Raw genomic sequence first — 23,439 nt, 5'->3', positions numbered from 1 at the left:
CGACTGCATGCACTAATGTATTACAAACTGTCACCACACATATTTAGTGAGCAAGGCAGCACCAGGCAATGCAAAATACAGATTATCTACTTCCCATATCCAAAATAACTCCAGCTTTCAGTTGTACCTGAAGTACTTCACTCAAAGATATGCATAAGAAGCCACAGTAATTTTTCAGGATGGTAAATAACAGTTTATCTCTATGGACTAGACTATAACGACTGCACTAGAGTCAAATTTAAAATGGAGAAAGCATGTTCCAGGTACTTACATCATCTTCATATTTAACATGAATGCCTGTGATCTTGACTTGGACATTTTTTATAACTTGAGTTGCAAGTTTTTCCAAGAAAGTATCTTTCTTCTCCTCCTTTGTTTTATCTGGAAAATCAAATACAGAAATAAATAGCATTTAGCGAAACAAATACATATTGAGTTTAGCCACACTAACAGCTATTCCAACATAAATTTAATGCTTATTCTAACGCGAATATCTAGTACTTGAGTCTTTAGCTACTTAGTTTTTTTTCCTATTCTATATCCATATTGTGAAAATGTAATATTAGTTTTGTGCACACACCACCATTATAAGAAAATTTATTTCTAAGTTTCATTGATAATAGTGCAGCTTACACTAATTTCCAGTTTGATTTTTAAGATATACCTCTCCACTCCCTCCAAGGCAAAAGTCCCTTAGAAGTCCCTCAGCAACGAACTAGGAGTTTCAGCAAGAAAATAGGTAGGAAGGTATAATTTAGCACAAAGTACCCTAAGAAATCCAGGTGAAGATGCTGCTTACATAATAAAGGATCGGTTCATTAGAGCTTTTCACAGGATATTGCCTGAGAAGATTTAATAGCTTGCATACAATAAATGAACATGTAAAGATACTCTGTGAAATATTCTAGTTGTTCAGTAGTGGAGCTGTACTGTGATCATTTAAGCTAAGCTAATAAGTTCGAAATTCATAAGGATTAAACACAAGTGTATTCGATCCTGAAAGTGGATAACCAACAACACAAAGCTCTCTCTACTTCATGCTCTCTTTCAAAAAGGAAGGGAAAAATAATCAGTGGATGTATATGCAAGACTAAGAGAACAGCACGCAAAATATGTAGCATTTAAAAACAAAATCAAAGTCATGTTTTTTACCCACCTTTTGAGTGATCACGACCTTTAAAGGGTCTCTTAAAATGCTTTTTATACTTTTTACGCTTACGTCCTTTTTTCAGCGCAAGCAATTTTTAGGGAAAAGCATAAAATTCAAGTTAGCAAAGCAGAAACGCAAGAAATGAAAAAAAAGACAGAAGAAAGTTTAGCTTGTCAAAGCAGAATGCCTTAGTAAGCTCTCATTAAAAGAATTAAATAATTTCATAGCTGTTAAGGAAGCAATCAGCTACTCCTCATAACACAGAACATCATTTTCCATCATTCACATATACATGAATTCACTTTCGTGGAAGCAACTGAAGCACTGCCTTTTCTTTTTCTACTTAATGTCAGTAACATCTTCAGATTAAGTATACAAACTGCACTGTGATCAAGGGCCATGTCAATTTTAAGTGTAAATACATGTTTCAAGATCCCTTATACAACATCCCATGAGTTTAAGGAGCTACCAATAATCACCAGGCTTCTCAACAAATACACACTCAGATTTATTAATGCATTCAATTCAGATCTCTGATGTACAAAGCAGATCTGAAAACAGAATCACGACTACTTATTAGAACCCTGGTGAATATTTTTTTCTGTAATCCAAGCATTTATTTCATGACTTCAGGCAAAGGCACATAACGAAACACGTAATACTCATATGGGAAAAACACTGAAGTCAAAATCCAGATGAGGCTTCTACCATGCAAGTGCATAACTTCCAAGTTAAGATATTCACGATGTACAAGAAAAACCAAATAAGGTTTTTCAGTAAGATTCTCACAACAATCAACCGCAAGATATGAAAGTAATTTGGATGAATGACAGCTGAAACTGCAAAACACGCATGCAGAAATAATAATTCTTTAATAGTCTTATATGAATTTAAATTCTAATATTCACACACAAATTACAGTCAAAACAAACACAACCACTCCACAAATCAAGTTAATGGTCTGTTCTTCCACATTTCTAAAGAAAACCTAAAAGGAAAACCTAAAAACTATCTAAAGTTCAGTGAGTTGCACCGTTTCTTTCACCCGTCTGGCCACAAAGGGGAAAAGAACTTAGCAATAGGGCTGCTTGTACTTAACTTTAAAAGGTTATAACAGAAGAAGGGTGCGTCCTACTAAAGTAAGATGGAAACAAGCACAAAGGCCAATTTAACTTCGGGGAAGAGCTTTGTTTGATATGTACTTTGCACATTCCTTCAGAGAAAGGAGGAAAAAGTGCCAGCCAAGACTTCAACCAGTCCTGTAAGTATTAACAAAGTGGACACCCTACAAATAAAAAACAAATGGGCTAAGAAGGGAGGAGAAGAAAATCTACATCGGTGTTTTAATGCTGAAGAAGAACGCCGTCAGCATTTTATGACACTCCTCAATTTGACACAGATGACAGATATCTTCCTAAATGGTCTCCCAGTCTTCTTGAACAGCCCTAGTCACTTGAAGTTTCAGCCTGAATCAATAATCATTAAATATGTATTGTTTTCTCATTTCCACATTTGACTGCTTTGGGTTTTGTTGTTGTTGTTTTAAAACATAAAGCTGCAATTAACCATGCATACCCACCAGGCTTGGTGTCCTTGTAAATCAGACTCTCCAACCCATACAAGGAATCCTGTGAATGAGCGCCTTGGTCCACATGGCAGCAAATAACCAAAAAATGCATTTTGTTTAAAAGAAGGACATCAGCCCGATTTCATATTACGTTTAGCTCCTGGATTAACACTGAGTTCATAAAACTCACGTCAAGATAATATTTACACTGTAGTACCTGGCAACCAGAGCTGCTTCAGAAATACCTAGTTTCAAAGACTGACTACAGATGCATATTATGTCATTTTCTTTTTACTTCTATCCAGCAAGTGACAAGAGTTTGAAACTTTAATCTCCATGTAGAGTACTGATACTGACAGACTTAAATAGCTTGGAAAATATAGTGTTCTGTTTCTGTTAGCAGATCTTGCTATCACTTCTCTATCACATTACACTAACCACACAGAGACATGACCATTTTGTTCAACTTCTGAATAGCATGTTGAAAGGAAATATCCCTAGGACTGATCTGCTGAATTAAGATTCTACACATATTAATGTCAGTTGAGTACTAATTGAAAGAGCAAATGCAGCCAAGAATTCACAGACCTGAAAACATTCCATTCAGTTATTTCCCAGATTTTTACCACCTACTGTGAACTCAAAAGCTTTTAGGAAGAACTAAATTTCTAATTAGTTCACAGAAGAGCAGAGCAACTTGGACCCCAAGAACTTTGTATCTAGCAAAGACAAGAGATCTCCTCATACAAGAACTGGACAAGTCATCCTCACCACAATAACCTAGAAGACAACCTGAAAACCACAAATAGCAAAGCTGCTGTACCACTGAATGAAGCTGCAGAAGGACTGCAATTTAGAATAATCCAATTTTTATGTTCCTCTAGTTTTTGACTCCCCAGGAGAAAAACTTAATGAAGCAGCCTTCCAAAACATGAGTACAGATCTAATTTTAGCTCTTCATATGACAAGTCAATCTACTGAGGTATTGTTTTAAGAAAACTCTTTTCCAAAGTCTTGCAAACATTGAAGGCATTAAATGTCTTTCAGAAATGCTAATACTAATAATACAGACTTTGCTGCAGATGCAGTAACTACTGCACGAAGTTCCAAATCTACTATTCCTCAAGCATTGCCTATTCGGTTAAACTCTTCATATTATCCCTTCATCCCATTGCTACTGACGCTAAGAATAACAGCTTAGGTATGGCTATAACCAAAGTCAAACTTCTATGAACATTCCTTTGCTTCTGTATGAAGTAACAGTTGCAAAATTCATCCACCGAAGCAGCTTAGCTCACATATAGTTTCTGACTTATTAAAGACAATAGATAAAGCAGGCTTTATTTCTGCATTCCATACAGATTAGTAAACTGCTGTGTGAAGGACTGCAAATGTGTATTTCAAACTAACAAAACAGGAATAAGGCAGTAGTGTCCTGAAGGCGGAAAATAAAGCAAGCAGAGAGACTACAACACAGACTATCTTTCCCGAAGTATTCTACAAACAATTTCATTTTCAGGAGCTTTTCCAAGGCCAATGACTTGCAGCATTACTATTTTCATAGAGATGCATCTTATCAACCATCGTACCTCCTATCACACAAAACCTTCAGTAATCATGTCTTTACTCTAACATACACAGTTAGCTGTCATCAGTTCAGAGCCTGGTCTCTGTCCAAAGCAGCCTAATTTGCACCATTATTCTAACATATGTATTTGTGATGATAAAAAATAAAACCAGCCTAACCAGTCAGAAATATTCAATTCTTTTAATCAATTATTTTTAAATTCTTAATGATCTAGAGCAAAACTTTAAGTAAAGTTTACTGTCTTCACATTTAACTGTTTTCTTGTGTCATTATCTCTTTCCTCATCAACACAGCCTCATTTCTTAAACTAGACCCAACGCAACACAGTATTACAGAATGGCTTAGCTCAACAGGGACCTCACAGATCATCCGGTTCCGTCCCCCTTGCCATTGGTAGGGTTGCCAACCACTAGATCAAGCTGCCCAAGATTCCATCCAACTCAGCCTTGAATAGCTCCAGTGATGGAACACTCACAAGCTCTCCGGGAAATCTGTTGCAGCACCTCACCACATTCTGAGTAAAAACTTTATTCCTAACATGTAACCTAAATCTCCCCTTGCTTTAAAGCCATTTCCCCCTTGTCGTGACACTATCAGACCATGCAAAAAGTTGATCCTCCTCCTGCTTGTAAGCTCCTTCAAGTACTGGAAGGCCACAATGAGGTCTCCCCAGAGCCTTCTCTTCTCCAAGCTAAACAAGCCTAACTCCTTTCCTCTTAGCAGGTTTGCTCCAACCCTCTGAGCATCTTCACTGCCCTCTTCTAAACCCGTTCCGACAGCTTCATATCCCTCCTGTTCCTCCTGCTCACACTCCCTGTTGCTCCTTAATCTCTCTACTCTCTCCTTGAGCTCTGCCACCACGATCATCATACCACCATAGATAATATGTCTTTCACCATACAATAAAAACCAGCAGAAACAGAAATGAAGACATTAGTGTTGATATTTTTTGTGAAAAACATTAAACCTTTTCACTTTCCTTTACATTTCTTTTAAGCAAAGAATGACTTGTCATGTGCACCTCTAAAACATCTTTAGAATTTCAGTAATGGATGTTGAATGAAATAAACATTTGCCTCATGAGATGCAGCTGCTGTCTTTGGTCCTGTTCCCAAAGAGCTTTATGAAAAACAAACAAAAAAAAACCACAAAAAAACACCCATACCAGATAACTGAATTCTCATTTCCAATGGACAAAGAAATGGTAAACAAAATGACTAACACTTCTTAAGCTCAAACTAAAGAGGAAAGAGGAGCCATTTAAAGCGCTATAGTAAGATTAGCTGGATACTGAAAGTTCATTAAATCAATTACAAAACGGGACTTTTCTTTCATAGCACAGTAAATTCCCAAATGCCATCAGAGGTTTGCATTAACTTGGTACCTTTTTCGGCTGCTTTCTTCAAGGCTTCCTCAATTCTGGCCAGCTCCTTTTGTTTATTATCTTGCAAGTATTTTTCTTCCTTCTCTGCATCATATTTAATGCCTGTAAGCCAAGTTGGGACAGCATTACCCTAAATTTCAAAGTACGTAAATGCACAATCAAGCAATATGCACTATTTTGAACATAATGTTGCAAAATGACATTTTAAAACAAAGGCTATTCTAGTTGCTGAAACCTCTATCCTGACTCTGAAAATAACAGGATACAAGAGACTATACCAACATTCAAGCATTGTTTTACAGGAGTACCTTTCCATGTATAACGATGCACTTAAACATGGTCAGCACTACATAACACAGGTTGTAATTTCTGCTACACACGTACATGACATTCTAGAAATTTTAAAGTTTCCTTATTGTAGCAAAGCATCTGATTTCAGAGAAAGTAAATTAAGTTCTTTGATCTTCTTCCCCTCCATAAATATCAGTTCTAACAGAATTACTACTTCTGATTGTTATTAATTAGGACCAGACTATACCCTGCAACAGCCAAAAGATCCAAACCATGCTAGAAGAACGGATTCAAAATAGCACACATCAAAGTAATCATGTTTGTTAAACTGAACTCAGAACGAATGGACACAACCAAGACTTCCCATGAAGGCAACAAGTGCTCTTTTGCCTATCCTTCTTCCACTCACTTCCCTGCATTTGTCCAGAAAGTTCCCCGGAAGAATTGAGTGTAAAAAACAGCAGCTTATTTAATGGTACCTTTAGATATTTATCTTTTTGATTATTTCACCATGTTGAGAAGATTACTTACTTGCTCCAGGAACTATAAGAAGATACAAGCCCTCTAGAGTTGCAACAACTGCTTCACCATACAAGTTCTTCCAAGGAATCTTCAAAGTCAGTTTATCTACATAAAGCAGATAAAAGTTACCTCAAAGACCTATGCTGTGCTTAGTTTGAACATATAATGAAGGTCATTAGGTCTATTTCTTCATGTTCTAAATGCCTTAGAAGTCGAGGAGAAACTGCGTGGGTACATCTTTTATAACACCCTTCGAGTTCAAAAACATGCAGTTCTGAGTCCAAAGACTTCAGATCAAAAATTGAGATTGTGATTGGATTGAAATAGAATACATTTATTTCCAAAACACATTTCATTCGAAAAAGCAATACAGACGTTGAGAGAAAGAATTTTTAACAACATGTATCTAAGAGTTGCTAAACATCTTGGTCAATCTTTCAGCAATCTTCCTTAAGTTCTTTATATTCCTAACCTACCCTTTGAAGAGACACACATTCCAGTTCTACAGAACAGCTCCCTTCACCATCCACATACCTGTGAAACACTTCAGATATGTTTTTCATGCTCAGCCTATAATGTTACACAAACAGGGTTACCCAGGGAACTTTATCATTTATGTAGGGCAGTCACATTAGACATCTACACTAGCTTCAACAGCAAGTACTATTAGAGACCACCTAAGAAATCTTGATAAAAGAAATTCAAAGGCAAGACTGATCTTGAGGCTTGTACTCTAAGTTCCATTTTAAGATTTAGGTTGAAACAAAACAAAACAAAACCCTTACCTATCTGGCCAACTTTGATTCTGAAAGGTACATCCAGTTCACTCTGTAAAAGAAAAATAAGCATTCAACAGGTTCATGTATTGTGAAGGCAACTTGGTTTAGACAACAGAATTATATCCTGACTTCTCTTAAAACTGTACACACAAAATTGAAGTTCCAGAACAGATGCAATCCTCTGTATGACATGGGTATAATTAATCAGCAATGCTCATGTGAACATGGGAATCCATAAATACAGTCAGGCTTGTAGAAAACTAAAAAACAAAGGAGTTGCACATTTCTAGCAGCTCTTTAATACCAGCATGATAATGCTTTGCAACAAAAGTTAGCCAAGAAGTAGTTTCATCTACATGCGAGAATATAATTTTACTTCTTTATTCAGTCATCCCATTATCTTATCTTTTTGATGATCAGTACAGCACTTAGAATTTCCTAATATGTTTTAAAAGCCTCAATAGCAACATTGAGTTCTTTGTAAAATGCCTGCCAAACATCAAGAACAGCATGGACTCAAATATCTGAGGAAAATGAGACAAGCAAACAGTCATTACCATCAATTAAAACCTCATGAAGGATCTCATCTACAAAGCATGCCGCAAAAACAGGAATATAACCACTGGTTAAAAGAAGGACAAAATAAATAGGAAAAAGAGTAAAAGAAAGAAAGGATAAAACTAAAAATTACATTTAAGACATGACGATTTAACTATTCTTACAGTAAAATCCCAATTTCTAGTTAGTACCACCTGCTGTGAGTTTCATAGTAATGATCAGGGTTGTATAAGCCTGAGAAAAATGCAACAGGTTGTTAGAGAGTTTAGGTCATAGTTTATCATCTGACATTTTACACTATGATTGAGAAATAGGATAAAGCTGGAGCAATCCATCAGGAAGAATTCGTTAACATCACTATTCCAAGTGCTTAACAACACAATAAAGTTAATGGCAGCTGCCACATTATCCTTCTCTTAATAGTTAAGGTCACACAAAGTGAAACAACATTCTCAAAGGATAAAATAAATATGTATTTCAGAGTAACACTTCAGCATTTTGCCACCAAATATAAACTTATAACGTATTTTGGGATTAAAGTCATTTTTTTTTATTTTTACATTTCCAAGGTGCATAAGAATTCATTTTTAATATCATTCGACAGAAATTTGTCTTAGAAATCTTACACAAATATTTGTTCACTCTGCATTAGCTGTAGCCTAAATTTGACACTAAATTTGAACTTTGGTAAAATTCCATTTTAATGAACTGCCCTTTTACTGGGACTAAGAAACAAAAATCGCAAGAATAACACTAAATGCTACCATTTGCTCCAGCCTACCTTTTCTAAAGGGGTTTCTTTATTTACATTGAAATGTATCACACTTGTGAGAAAATAAAAGCTAGTTATATTCTGATGGGAAACCTTAAGAAGAAGACAAAAATGATCCAGACGGCAGCAGACAAACTACAAAAGATGAAGCTGTACTACAGCACATATCTCTAACTCCTTTCACAATAACCTTATTTTAATTACTTCTGAAAAAATATCCATAATATGGCAACTGTAAAGTAGTCAGAAATAGTCCTTATTTTCAAGTCTTGAACTTTTCTCATCTTTCTTTGAGAAAAGTATAACCACTTTCATACATAACAACTGCTAGATCTGTAATCAACCGTGTCATCACCGTAAGGAAGGTTTACATACAAATTAGATGGTATTTCCTTCCTTACCTACTTCCTTTCTTAACTACCATATTATAAAGATATTTTTGTCAAGGGCTGTAAGTATAAAGTTATCAGCAATGAGCAAAAGAGGCAGTTAAGATATGAAATTTCAGAGCAACAGAGAAAAAACAGTGATGTCAAGCAAAAATTTAGCATGTTTTCTACTATCTCCCTGAGTACAATGTGAAGCACACTGAAGTTTGTTGTAAGAATCTTTCAGTGGTACAGCTGTCCCTTAGCTCAGGATACAATAACCAACCAAGGATTTTTCAGACAAGAACCTGGGCACTTATTGCAAACTCTTTCTTGTTTTTTCCTTCACTGTTACTCCTATTTTAACAGGAACATTTAAATAACCATGTTACATGGTTAATCAGTACACACAAGATACATTCAGACTGTACACATCTCAAACATGTCACCCTTGACAGTTTTAACTGAGCATCAACTTACATAGCCATAAACATAAGTCTTTACTTCACCAATGGATGGAATTTTTTCTCCCTTTGTACCCACACCAAAACACATCATCACAGTCTCTCAGAGGACTTCAGTTATAACAATGTGCAGGAGTCAGGCTTTGAAAATCCATTTATTCAACAAAAGCAGAAAAAAAAAGACAAAGACCTGTGCATACCAGTTGTTCCTAATAAGTTGTTCTAAACCATACAACCATCTACTGCTTGGACATACAAGTGATAAACCCTTTGGAAGTTTAAACCATGACCTTATGGAAGTATGATTATGCAGCAACAGCAGAAATACAGTTCGTTAGCTTGTACTGGAAGACTAAAGCAGTAACAGAAATGTACAAACATTTTAGAGTTTTACTATTTCAAGCTTCAAATATTAGGACAGGTGATATCTATGTAGAATCATAGAATTTTTAAAGTTGGAAAAGACCTCTAAGATCATTTAGCCCAACCATCAACTCATCACCAATAATGCCCACTAAATCATGTCCCTCTGTACAACACCCACCCTTTTCTCGAACACCTCCAGGGATGATGACTCCACCATCATACTGGGCCGCCTTTGCCAACACCTAACCACTCCTTCTGAAAAGAAATTTTTCCTAATATCCAACCTGAACTTTCCCTGGCACAACTTAAGGCCATTACCTCTCATCCTATTGCTGCTGTTTGGGATAAGAAGCAGACCCCCACCTTGCTACAAACTCCTTGCGGGCAGTTGTAGATGGCAACCCCGAGTCTCCTCTTTTTCAGACTGAATCATCCCAATACCATTTGCCGCTCCCCACAAGACTTGCACTCCAGAGCCTTCACAGCTTTGTTGCCCTTCTCTGGACACACTCCAGGACCTCCATGTCTTTCTTGTAGTCAGGGGCCCAAAAACTGAACACAGTGCTTGAGGTACAACCTCACCACCACTGGTCACACTATTTCTGATACAAGCCATTGTATTGGCCTTGGCCACCTGGGCACCCTGCTGGCTCATGTTCAGCTGCCAGCCAGTACCCCCAAGTCCTTTTCCTCTTCATAACTTTCCAGTCACTCTGCCCCAAACCTGTAGCTACACATGGAGTTGGTGTAACTGAAATGTAGGACCCTGCACTTGATCTTGTTTAACTTCATCTCATTGGCCTCAACCCATCAATCCAGCCTGCCCAGATCCCTGTGTAGGGCCTTCTGACCCTCAGGCAGACCGATATGCAGAAAACATCAGAAACATACTTGAAAACACCAGCGGGGATTTCTCAGAAGCACTTTTCTTGGGCACATAGTTATAATTTAACCTGTGGACTTTTTTTCCCTTTGTTCCAATAACATTAGCAGTGTTAGAAGCCATTAACCAGGCACCACTTTCAGAAACAAGCAAGGAAGGCACACTCTGTGAAGTGAGACTACATACAGTAAGCAGCCCCAGGGCTCAGTCCTCAGACCCACTGATACAGCTTGAAATTACTGGAATACTTACTAGTGCATTCTCCTTTATTTGTAAGTTGTCAAGTGCAACATTTCCTATGTGGAAGAAAAAAGTTCAGTGATTTCAACACCTATGCAAAGCAATATGGAACAAGGAAAACAACCACAGCCTTCCAAATATAACATTGGGGAGCACAGGCATGCCAAATCATACATGAGGAAAACTGCACTTGTACCACCAGAGTGCTTCAACACGACTTCCTAGGGCTATGTTGTTTATAATACAGGTATGAATCATTCACCGCCACAGCAACAGCGCAGTCAAGCTGAGAAGAAACGCTTCGGCCCCTGGGGCACATACGGCCCCCACGAGAGCCTGCCCTCTCCGGACAGCCCCTCAGGGGGCAGCCGCCCCAGCCCCCTCAGGGGCACCGCCCGCCGCAGGGGGGCGCCAACAGCGCGGGAAGCCGCGGCCCAATCGACCACCGCCGCCCCTCACGGGGGAGAAACGCGGCCCCGCGCCGACCGCCCGCCCACCGGGGGGTGGTCCGAGGTCCCGAGGCGACCGACCGCCCCTCAAGGAGCGCCGCGGCCCTCACAGCGACCGTCCTTCGCGGGGGAGCGAGCAGGAGGTAGGCTTCGCAGGCCGCCCGCCCGCCAGCTCCTCACAGAGGTCGCCAGCCCGTAGCCCGCCCGCTCCTCACAGGGACCGGAGCCAGAGAGACCCGCTTTCCGCGCGAGGAAGCGCCCTCCCCCGGTGGCAGCGGCGGCCCCGCTGCGCCACACAGCCGGGGCGGAATGGGCTCCTTACCCCCCCATATACCCAGCTTGAGCTGGGATTTGTTCAGGTTCTCCACATAGTCGCCCAGGAAGCGGTTCAGCAGATCCGCCACCACCGACTCCAGCACCATGGCGGAGGCGGGCCCACCACACGCCGCCCGCGGCCCACCGTGAGCGGAGAGCGGCGCGGAGGGGAGGGAAAGAGGGATGGGCGGCGGGGCGCGGCGCGAGGCAGCGCCAGGCGCGTTCCCGCGGTCAGGTGACGGGGCGGGGCCGCGCAGCGCCACACGAAGCGCCGGGGACGCGCAGGGGCTGAGGGGATGGGGAAGTGCTCGGGGAGGCTGCGGAGCGGGTGTTTAGGGAGCTACGGGCGGGGAGAGGAGCAGCCCCCGAGCCGCCGTCCGGAGGCGGGAAGCAGCGCGCTGAAGGAGGAGGGCGAGGGTCGCCTCGCAGCGGTGACAGCTGACAGTAATTAGGGTGCACGGAAGAGCATTCGTGTTCATCCAGCCGCCCAAGTGACGTGAAAACTGGCAGAAAAGGAGAACGAGAGAGGGGAAATGAGTACTGGCAATGCTCAGGCCTCAAAAATACATGAAAATAAGACAACTTGGAGACGATCGGTGAGGGAGGCAGCTACATGCTTCATAAAGCTAATAAAAACGTTGTGGAGCCGAGTGCAAGGCGGTGTTAAGAAACCACCTAATCCGCTAAAGGAGCGGATTTTTGTGAACCGATAAAGGTCTATCAGCGGCTGTTACCCCTCGGTGCTGTTATAACCATGTCCGAGGCCTGCAGGCTCCCTCTGCCGTAGCGGAGGTGAATCCAAAGGGCTGAGTGGGGTTATCTCCTTTGTGTGGGAGGCACGAGCACGAGGGCACCCCCCGTATGTATGGAGCTGATAAATTGGTTTAGTAACACGTACAGCCAGCCCAGAGCAGGCAACAGCACAAGAAGATTCCTTATTTAGTGCTGCACCTCAACGCGTGCCACATTTGTACGTTGCTAGGAATATGTATGCCTAACTTTTTCACAAGCGTTTTTCAATGTTTAAAGTGTGAGGAAGAACATTACACCACTAAGACCAAAGTTCAGATCTGCAGTGGTTGTTAAACACAGCGGTGCGTGTGATTGGGTAGGGGAAGTTGTATGGCAGAATGCTGGAGACACATGGAAATTGTGGAAAGGTTCATCAGTGGGAAGCTTCACCCTTGTATACCCTTCTGTGGGCACCCGCTGGTGAGCACCAAGAGCTCACTGGATGCATTTTCCCTCACACATACTGTGGCAGTTCTTGGACAAGAACTGTCAGATGCTTTATTAATAGTCACTGTATTGATCAAAATCATCTGTGCATGCTGCGTTCCGGGCCTTTTGCAAGGCTGGTATGCCTGTATGTGGATAAGTTGGTTTTATGTTGAGTCATTAGTGCCATTTTTGCTCTTTCAAAGAATTCTACCTGTGTCAACCCAGAGGTGATTCGAAGGACCTTCACACTAAACACATGATCTCTGACATGATTAGTGTAACAGATGAGATTTTTCACTAGAGGATGGCATTCAAGTACCACATTCTCGTTTTATGCTCTGTTCAGCTTCAGACAGGAAGAAAAAATTCTAATTATTTAATTTATAGCAACGACAGAAGGTGACAATAATTTATTTTTTTACTTCTTCCATGCAGTGCTGTCTGCTCAAAGCCATTTGTATCCTTGGGAAGCATCAGTGCAAGAAAACAAGGTAGGAAATTGTGTGCAGAGATTCTGCTGCCGTTTTGATTGGTAACAAACTTTCATTTGTGATTATTACAATAAAACTTTAAAAGACCTTTGCTTATTGTACTTTGTATATACAAACCACGGCTGAATAACTGAGCTTTGAGCAATAGGTAATCAGTGACAGCTCATCCTCTTAGTGTATATAAATTTAAGAGTAATTGTGCAAATCAATGGCACTAAATGTTCTCTATAGCAATTACGTAATATAAACAGGATGATAAATCCATTTTCTTTGCTTCTTATAACAGCTGCATTGATTTCTGCACAGCAAATTCTGCAGAGATCAGTTTATCACAACTATAAATTGTTGGATAACAGGTGAAAACAGATTTTATGTGGTCAAATCATTTTCTAATTAACCAAAATGATTTCTGAAAATCATCTTGTTATAGCATGTAGTTGAGTAAATGAAATTTGTGTTCTCGTTTACAAATATGCTTTCCTAACAAACACAAATATGTGGCCTAGTGGATCAAAAATTGCTCACAAAATAACGTGATTTCACCTGGAACAGAACTCCCAGAAAGCCAAGTCTGTGACGGGTATCTTGTTTCAGTATAATCTACATATATTTCAAAAACAAAATAAAATGAATACAGAATGGAATTATGAATGGACAAACTCCGAAGAAGGCAGTTTACGTAGATATTTTATTGTACTGTAGACATAGGCGCAGTTTCTTTTAAGCACTGAGATTTGTGGAATAACAGATTCAGAAGAGAAACATTGGTATTTGCTTACCATTCACTGAATGCGCAGGTAATGTTCATTCACTGCAAGGAAGAACATATGCGTTCTGCCCCTTTTTTTCTAAATACCAACATTGAATAGGCATTATTGCTTTGATAACTATGCATAGAGTCAGTAGTTTAACTCAGCTGAAAGTCCTCAAAAACATGCTCCTTGTGTACTATGATAGCACTTCATTATTTCCCAAAAAGGAACCATAAACACAGCACTGTAACGCTTAATGTTGTGTTTTGCTATTTATATGGCAATATTTGCTCAGGTCCCCCGGGTAGAACTTCCTGAAGAACAAAGCCTGAAAGAGTAGGAAATCTGCACTGAAAGTATCAGTTTAAACCTTTAGTTTTATGAATAGAAATACACGTTGTAACAACAAATATTTGTTTGGTGTTGCCTGTTGTGCAATCTTGCACACATAAATAAATAATAGTCACAGCATAATGCTAATTTGAGGTGGGTACATGGATTGATCACTTAATAACCCAGCTTTCTTCTCATCTTTTACTGCATTAATATTACAAAATCTCCAGTTCCTACCATCTGACTGTTGGCAAGTGAACAGATGGCAAATTTTATCCACTATACCTCACTAAACAGAGTGCATGCCTGTTAGCAGTTGGGAAATCAGCCAAGTAATGTAGCATCAGCTCTCCTCATCACAAAGCCTCCAGGGATTAGAGGACTTTGTGATGAGTTAGATCAGGTTGCCAAGAGCCTTGTCCATACAAGTTTTGAAAATGTCCAAAAATGGTTACACCGCAACCTTGCTGAGCACCCTGTTCTCTATCTACTCAAATTCGGAGAGGTTTTTCACTCCTTTTAGATGCTGAGAAAATCCTGTTAAGTCATGTTTTATTGTAACATTCTCAGAAGATGTAACTTTATATTTAAGACATAGATTTTAGACTTAAGGGATGCAACAAGTCAGTATTGATAATTTTGCCATCCTTCTTTTTCTAAAAATAGTAATAACAATAATAATAATAATGCTGTGGAATTAATACTATTTTATGTTGTTGCTGGGTTTTTGTTTTTTATTTTTATTCTAACTTTATTTTTCATTGTTTTTAGTTTTTCTTCCAAGTAGTGCACAGGAGATTTTGTTCATTGTGAATGCCTTTACAGAAAATAAGGGAAAACAAAAGATGTCTTAGCACTTCTACATCAACTAGTAAAATGAAGGATGAAAACCACCAAATTGCCTTGTATAAACTACATAAAACTGTTAAGTAGTAATACCCTGAGATCAGTATTGGGAATTTTTGCAGTACTTATCTCAAATACATTATCTCAAATCACTAAATCAATTTATTTGGATATATTTAGATTACTGAAACACTAAGGAGATGTCAACATATAGCAGTAATCTGCTTTTTCTTTCCCTTGTGACAGCTGGAGTCTGTCAGTTCTCAATGGAGAGCCTTGGAGAACCCATACTGATACTGTTTCACTGTGTCTTTTTCTCTCTCTGTGACAGAATAATGAAGTATAAAAGGTTATCTAGGCATAAAAATATAAGAACTAGTTGGTAAGTAAGTGAAAGTGTGTCAGTATATGAAGACAGCATTAACTTCATCTGCTACACTAAGGCATAGCCATTTTACAAAGGGAAAAAGTTTGTCTTTATTAATAAACATAACTTCACCCATCTAGAGAAACTCCATTTTTGTTTCTCCGGATAATTTAGACTAGATACATTGTCTAAATTCTAACACAATGGTTGGATTTATTCCTCTATATAAGATGTCACCTCTGTTTCTGAATAAATAGATATTCACCTTTTCCCATTATTCTCCAGGACAAGCCTCACTTCGACTGTGAATAAGTTTTCAGATAAATCTGCATTAAAAAAATGGCATTCCTACGGACTGTACTTCATACAAAGCCAAGACTCAAAACTTCATAGCTTTCATGTGTTTACAAAAGAACAAATACTGCATAGATACCACATGGTAAGAACTAACACTGTATCTGTAAATGGGGCTACGTGTACAATCTTAGTATGACAAGGAAGAAGGTCTCCATATCAGTTGTTCCTTTGACAGAAAAGACAAGAAAAACACAACTAGAAAACTGCAAAAAATGTGGATTTCAACATAGATGACTTGCTACATCAGTCGTTTGAACAGACTGAGGCACTGGTGCAGCAAAGGAGGAATCCTGTCATTAACTATAGTACTGTTAGTCACGTTTAGCCCTTAGACTGTGCTAAATCCAAAGTTTTGAATTCAGTGCTGTAATTTAACTCTGCCAAAAGTGAAAGCAGGGCAGGTGGGTCAAGTGTCATGACTTTAAGCTAACATGACTTTTCGTTTTCCCATAGAATATAAGAGCATCCTTAAATGAAAGATCACAAAATGGTGTGTGAAATGGTACCGTTGATTTCATTTTTGACAGGGATTGTCTGGCAGATGGAATTGTTAATGAAATCACTTGAAATCACATCCCACATGAAAATTTGTGCAATGCTTTTGAGTGCCTGAGCACTCAAGGTTGACATCTGAGAACTAAACTAAAACCAAATTAGAATCACTGTTTTTTTTTTTTTTTTTTTCTGTTTTATGAGGTCATGGAATCAGTAAATTCTGTTATAATAGACTATGAACATTGTAACAAATCCCAGTTGCAGATAGACGCTATTCTATAAGATGGTTTTGCTGTAGAAGCCAAGAATAGTCGATAAGATTAAAAACTCATGAAGCTGTCACACTCCAGATAAAGGACCAGCTTTACTTTGTCTTTTGCTCCCCAAAAGCTTGCAGTTTATTGTATCTCTGCTGATACTGTTAGCACAGCCTTCACCTTTCATCAGACTGTTCAGTGACCTCATCCAGAGATCTGTAGCTGCAGTGTGATTGTCACGTGCCAGTGTAATGTGACTGAAGGAAGAATCCTGTTTCCTTGTCCTGTGGCTGGGAGAGGAAACATTTCACTATGCAAGAACTGTCAGACATCATAATCTGAACTACGCAGGTCACGCTGAAAGTAGTGCCTCCTATTTTATTTCCATGGAAACAACAATAGATGCAAAGAGCACAGTAACACTACTTGGTGGAGCAAATTCTCAGCTACAAAACACTATTTTTCAACTATTTTTCAAGAAGCATGTCAACAGCTTCACTTTTTTTTCCATGTGAAGGAGTTCCGTTCCACCCTTTTGTTTCATCCGCACTTCCATGTCAGATGCCATTCTGTCAGACTGCTCCTTTGCTGCCATCTGTCACAGCAACAAAATGTAACAGAATATTTGTGGGAATGTGTAAGTACTGTAAGTACACCAACATCTGCCTCTGATGTCAGGGCCAACATAATAAAATAGGAGGCACTACTTTCTGAGCGCCCCTTGTACAGTAGCTGAAACTCCATAGAGCTAACTTTTTTAAAAGAGTGTACAGGGACTGGAGTGGTGGGTGATCACATACAGAAGTGATTGTGGCAATGTAAATACAGGCCAAACTTCACTGGAATGCTTCACTTCAGTTTTTGGTAAGGACGGTGATAGGCAGGAGAATGCTGAAGTATGGGAGGCAAAAAGTACAGAGAAATAGAAATGGCAGCTTTTAGGAAAAGCTGAGATTTGAGCTATTCCTTGTTACCACCTTAACAGAGTATTGAAAGACCCAGCACACGAAAGTATAAATCCCGTAGCAATGATTTTTAGTTACACTGTCAGTTCAAATGTGTATCTCAGAACCACTGCAGTACCAAAATGCAACAGTACGAGTGATATGATCAGATATAACGCCTGCAGAATTGAACTCTGCTCTATGGAAAATTTTAGCAACTGAGTGAATGGGAGCTAGGGAGGAGATTAGGCAGCAGATTCAATGTAAATATCCAAAGAAGTTAATCCTGAGTCACCAGACTGAAATAATTTGCCGCATAGATTTATCAAAAGAATATCTCGTCATACCAGTTGCTATCTTTCTTAACTAGCTCCACAAACCAGAAGAATTCAATAGAACTAATTTAAGAAGATTTAAATGATGCATTTGATGCAGTTAAATACACCAGTGCAAACCTCAGTGCTCATCACTGATCACGGTGATTGCTATAAGAAAGAATAGCATCCCAAAAGACAGAATCTCCCAGATCTATGCTTCAGTGGTCCCAAAGAGACCAAATAAAGGCACACAGCAGCCTCTGCTTTCCCACATTAACCACTGGAATCAGTCCCCTGTCACGAAGAAAGTGAGCTGTCATGTTCCTTCTTTATTATGTGCCTTCATCAAACCTCATCACCAGGGCCAGCGGTAGCACAAGGAAATCACCTGCTCTGTTCCCTTCCTTTGTCTCTCTCAGCAGAGTGGCTCCTTCTTTATTACACTTCTACAAATTAGTGCCCTTTCCTTTTCCTTGTCCTTCGTTATGATACAGATAAAAAGCTTTCCATCAGAAGAGAAACAAAATAGCAAAGAACCAAGTTCTTCGGCAGCATATAATTCAAGTTTATTTTTGACAGATCTAGCTGTATTCTAGCTGTATATCTTCCTAACTGTTTAGCTAATTGCTGCATAGCCTCCTGCATCCTACTTAGGAAGCAGTAGAGGCAGCCTGGAATAGAGTGGAATAATTGTTAATTATTTGTAGGAAATATTAGGAAAAACACACTTTTCTTCTACCATATATTCCACAGCCCTAAGCACCAGCAGTCAGTAACCAGGCTATTAATAGATTCAGCCTTACTTTATAAGTTTGCTTTTCTCATGAAACCATTAACCCCCTGAACAGTCAGCATACGTGACTTCTTACGGATAAGAATTGTATTGTAAGTTGTTGTACATATTTTAAGCTGTCCCTTATCAAAAGTAAGTAAAAGCTTTTTAATAATAACATAAAAAGTTACAAAATATCAACTTTTGCAGGTATTTTTTTTTTTTAGGTGAAAGGTTGTACTTGGCCTATGAGAAAGGAATTAACAGCTTCTGCTTGTTGTGCTTCTACATCTTTTTTTTTTTTCTTCCTGACAGCAGCAAACCATGTGTACTTTTTCCTGTTGTTACTATAACAAAGAAGCACTCTGTTAAATATTAAACACACATATGAATGAAGCACTTGCATGCTGTGCTGCTGGAGTCTATAGATATCGGTGTGATGATGTAGTCTATTTGAATGGCAAATCTCCTGACTTACAGATTTTTTTTGTCTTACACTTTATACAAAATCCTAGTGGATGAATTATCTTCAGAGGTGCAGGGTCCATCTGGATTCCATAGCTGGATTAGAAGCTTCTCATATTCAAACTATTTTCTTTCACTATTTCACTATTGACATCTCAGTTTAAAAGTCATTTAAAATACCAAACTGAATATTTTTCCTCTAGGTTGAAACCTCTGAAGGAGTAGTGTCACACACTAATATCTTGTCTGCCTCTCCGTATTGCATTTGTTCAACTCTCATTCACCTTCATACAATACCAAGTTATGCCCTAGTTAGATATCTATGTATTTTGCCCAACAATAAACATTTATTTCTCCTGCAACTCTGAGAATTAGTCAATCACTATAATTTCAACTTTTTTAATAAATAATTTCTCTCCTTTAAAATGCACAAACTAAATCTACACTGGATTTAAATTAGACACTGAGTTGTTCTAAAAACATATTTCCCTTTAAGTGGGAAGCAACTAGTAAGTGTAGAACAGCCAGTCCCGACTGTAAATACTAAGGACTGACAAACGTGGCAGACATCTTCTGATCCTCTGAACTGAACTAATTTTTTTATTTGCTTGTACTTTCCCACAGAATAGCTGGAGTCGGCATGAAAACGCAGCCTTTTGGCAAGGTTGAGCTCATGAGCTGGCAAACACCTTCAGGAGGCAGTGAACTCTAATTAGAATCAAGGAGCTGGCCACATGTAAGTAGCATGTGATTGGCCATGTAATACGCACAGTCTGTACTTTATCCACTTTCACTTTATGAGAAGTATGATAGGAGCACTTGCCCTTACGGCAACTAACGGATCTTGTTCTGGCATAACGACACAAGAGTAACATACAGGCCATAACTGTGGCTTTGAATTTGTTTAATTTGCAGTGAAGTTTATTCCCTATAGAGTCTGTGGGGCCTCTCAAACTGCTAACTGCTATCAGAAATTTCTCAGGGGAAAAATGAGAGTCTGAGATTTAATGTGTGAAGTACAGAGCAGGCAATGGTATACATAGCTTTTATGAATTTTGCTAGCATCCTACATCTGAAATTTGTCTTTGTTACGAGAGGAAACCCACCAGAGTTTAGAAAGTTTCTTACATTATCCTAAACTTCATGTCAACACTGTGTGTTTTTCTCTGCCATTAAAATAATCAAGCCTGAAGATGATGCTACTTCTCTCGAGAACAAGAAAAATATTTAAATACGTTAAGTCCTGTTTACAGAACATGATAGTTTTACCCATAACCACATCGGATTTACCTACTTTAGATGTATACAGTTTAGAGAACTACTGTTTTAAATTGAAACAGTCTTCAAGGTAGAGCTGTCCAGAAGTAGAAAAAAAGGTTCCTTGGCACTTAGATAGTAAAGGTAGTAGGCACTGAAGCTTCCTGTCACCTGGATCCCTGAACTCTGACTGACGTTTGTCAACATAGATATCATCTGGTAGAACTAACATCACCTGATTTCCAATTTCATTATAATAAGACAGTCTGTAAGAGCAGATGTATTTCTTGCCTGATGCCCTCAGTCAGCTGCTTGTACCACTGAGGTAATAGTTATGCAGGAAGAAAAACACTGAGCAGATGGGTGTGTTTACTGGGTAGCTAAACTGTGTGCAGAAGCAGAACTTACGATATTTCTGGGAATTAGTGTACTCAGGAAAGGATAAAAGCATATTATAATTAATAACTGCATCCGTCAGCTCAATTACAAATGAGGTTGTAAGGTTGTGACTGGGAAACTAAATTTTTTCTATTTTTATTTTTCATAATTAATGCTATTGAAGTGTATATAAATACATTTTTTAACTTATGAGATACTTCTAAAAACATGAAGCATACCAATGAATTTTTGCTACAGCATTACAATCTCTGCAGTTCCTCAAGATGAGCTAAATAGATCTTCTCTTCCAGGCAGTGTCTTTTGCTCTGTGAATCCTGGGTCTGGTCAGCTCCAGGTAGCTAAAGTCTTCCATTACAGATAGATCTTTACCATAAGAACATAACTTCTCTTTCTGTAATATGCTGCAAAATTAACACATAGCTTTCAAAGAGCTCTTCTCTTTGTTGGACACACACTTTGATTACACACTGTACTAACTTTATGATTTCATAAACTGATGAACTAAGCCAATATAATTGGTAACACACTGATCTAATCTCAATTGCCATTTTGGTTTCATTATAATGTTCAGTAGTTGAGCCTATGTAATGTGCTTCTGTGATGTTAATATTTACCTTTGTATTTAAAATAATAAAATCAGAAAAAGCACACAGAACTAGATTATGCCTTCATATTTAATAGCCCTTTATAGGTCCCTCATGTAACACAAATTAGGGCTTTAAAAACAAAGGCCTTTATTAGAAAAAAATCACTCCTTGTCAGGAAAAGATAAATTCAAACTTATCTGCTTGCATGATCAGAGAACAGGTAAGTGCATATTCTACAGGAGAAGAGTAAAAGAGCTTGACTTGAGTAGCCTAGCGAATTGAAGGGTGATAAAGACACAGCTTTTCTTCATAGCTGTCACAAGTGCTATGGAGGGAGAAGAGCTAGTGAGGCCAGTGCTGTCAGCTGTCAGAGGCTGACTGTGGCTGAAGATAAAGGAACATATTCATTCAAAGACTAAGGCTCTAAGCAAACTTTATAGTAGGTCAAGTCCAAAAAATCTAAAAAGTGGGACTACTCGACAGCTGAGTTGCAAATTTCTATGTCTGGTATTTCTGAATGTATTAGCAATGCAGTGGGATTTTTTTTGCTATTGACTGTTAGTGTTGAAATGGGTTAAGTCAGCAGGTCATTGATGCAGGAGGAAAATCACTTACCTGGAAATGTGTGGAGCCCTGAAGAAAAAATAAGGAATTGAGGGTGGCAACTCAGCAAATCTCAGGGTGTGCCTCTGCCAGGGAACAAGGGAAGTCCACAGTCCCCCTGCCCTTCCCTGCCTGCTTCCTTTGTCTGAGAACTTGTTAGTCCAGCCTATCGTCTTTGTGCATAAGGCAACAAATAATTGCTTTGTACCTTGGAGGTGTATATATGCTGCTTATAGCTTGTCCGTGTGTGGTAAAAGTTGTCCAAGCCAAATGGCACAGAAAGAGGAGGATACCACCAGTGTGCCAAAAGCACCAGCATGGAGAGACTACCTGATGATATTTCTCTGAATGACAGTTCATATTCAACATGAAAGCAAAGAAGAAAACTGTTGGTGCTTTGTGACATTCAGACAATTTGCCTCTCAATGAAAAAAAAAAAAAGCTGTTCACTTATATTAAATGTTGAAGGGGAAAAAAAGGGAAAGCAAAAACACCAATTTGTTACCATTCACATCTGTTTACATCTGAATATCAAGCTTTATGGCCTACCACTTTACCAAGGTCACTGTGCCAGCAAGTTACCCTCTCCTCATAGTTGGAAGCACGAGATATGGAAGCACAGTATATGAATCCTACTGATGGTCAGCAGCCACAAGGTTAAACTGATAGCAGCCATTCTGAGGTGTAATCGGTGGTTACAAGCTTGCTTTCATTTATAAGGCTCCTTAACTTACTGGTGTAGCTGTGAAAAGTTTGCCACATCTATCCACAAGCCAAAGGGAAATAAGGATTGATGTTTCATGTCAGACAGAAGCTGAATCATTGCCTAAACCAACAGAAATTACTGCTCTATAATCTCTCAGTAAATTAGTTTTACCTTTTCATTGCATGAGGAAATGCCAATAGGCTTAGAGACAGGAATCTAAAATGAGGGCAGTGGCACAACCATATCATTTGTTTAACATAGGAGATAAAATTCAAGAACTGCTAGCAGCCATAATTGAATCATTTTTCCTTCACTTTTGTCCATAATTTGGATTTAAGAAATTTTTAAATGAGTGTGTTACCTGATGTATTCATTGCTAACACCAAAAATCTTCAGAAATCATGTGGGAAACTTATGTCCCAGGAAAGACCTGGATGCATCCTAGTATGGATGAAATCATGCTATAGTTAATATTATTCATTTGAAATAGCTTGTTTTAGAACTTAACTTTCAGAAAATACACATTAAAAAATATGTATGTATTGACTTGGAATATTTTATCCTCAAAACTAGT

General features: G+C 38.9%; 1 protein-coding gene across 2 annotated transcripts in view; it reads right to left on the bottom strand.

The window, feature by feature from the left end:
* VPS13C (vacuolar protein sorting 13 homolog C) overlaps window positions 1–11,933 on the bottom strand; it is an 82,413-nt gene extending 70,480 nt beyond the window's left edge. Inside the window, exons 1-8 of one of the 2 annotated variants that reach the window (XM_001232999.6) lie at window positions 11,704–11,933; window positions 10,945–10,988; window positions 7,288–7,330; window positions 6,512–6,607; window positions 5,690–5,791; window positions 2,730–2,792; window positions 1,157–1,222; window positions 272–381 (exon numbers count right to left, since the gene is read on the bottom strand). In XM_001232999.6, the coding sequence (XP_001233000.3) occupies window positions 272–381; window positions 1,157–1,222; window positions 2,730–2,792; window positions 5,690–5,791; window positions 6,512–6,607; window positions 7,288–7,330; window positions 10,945–10,988; window positions 11,704–11,803 (624 nt within the window). In that variant the 5' untranslated portion in view covers window positions 11,804–11,933. The remainder of the gene's footprint in view (window positions 1–271; window positions 382–1,156; window positions 1,223–2,729; window positions 2,793–5,689; window positions 5,792–6,511; window positions 6,608–7,287; window positions 7,331–10,944; window positions 10,989–11,703) is intronic. The other variant, XM_004943746.4, reaches the window with a different exon arrangement.
* Window positions 11,934–23,439: the final 11,506 nt, after the last annotated feature.

Source organism: Gallus gallus, chromosome 10 (assembly GCF_016699485.2).
Source record: "Gallus gallus isolate bGalGal1 chromosome 10, bGalGal1.mat.broiler.GRCg7b, whole genome shotgun sequence".
Lineage (NCBI taxonomy): Eukaryota > Metazoa > Chordata > Aves > Galliformes > Phasianidae > Gallus > Gallus gallus.
Note: the sequence above shows the minus strand (reverse complement) of the source record. Positions and strands in the feature narration are given on the sequence as shown.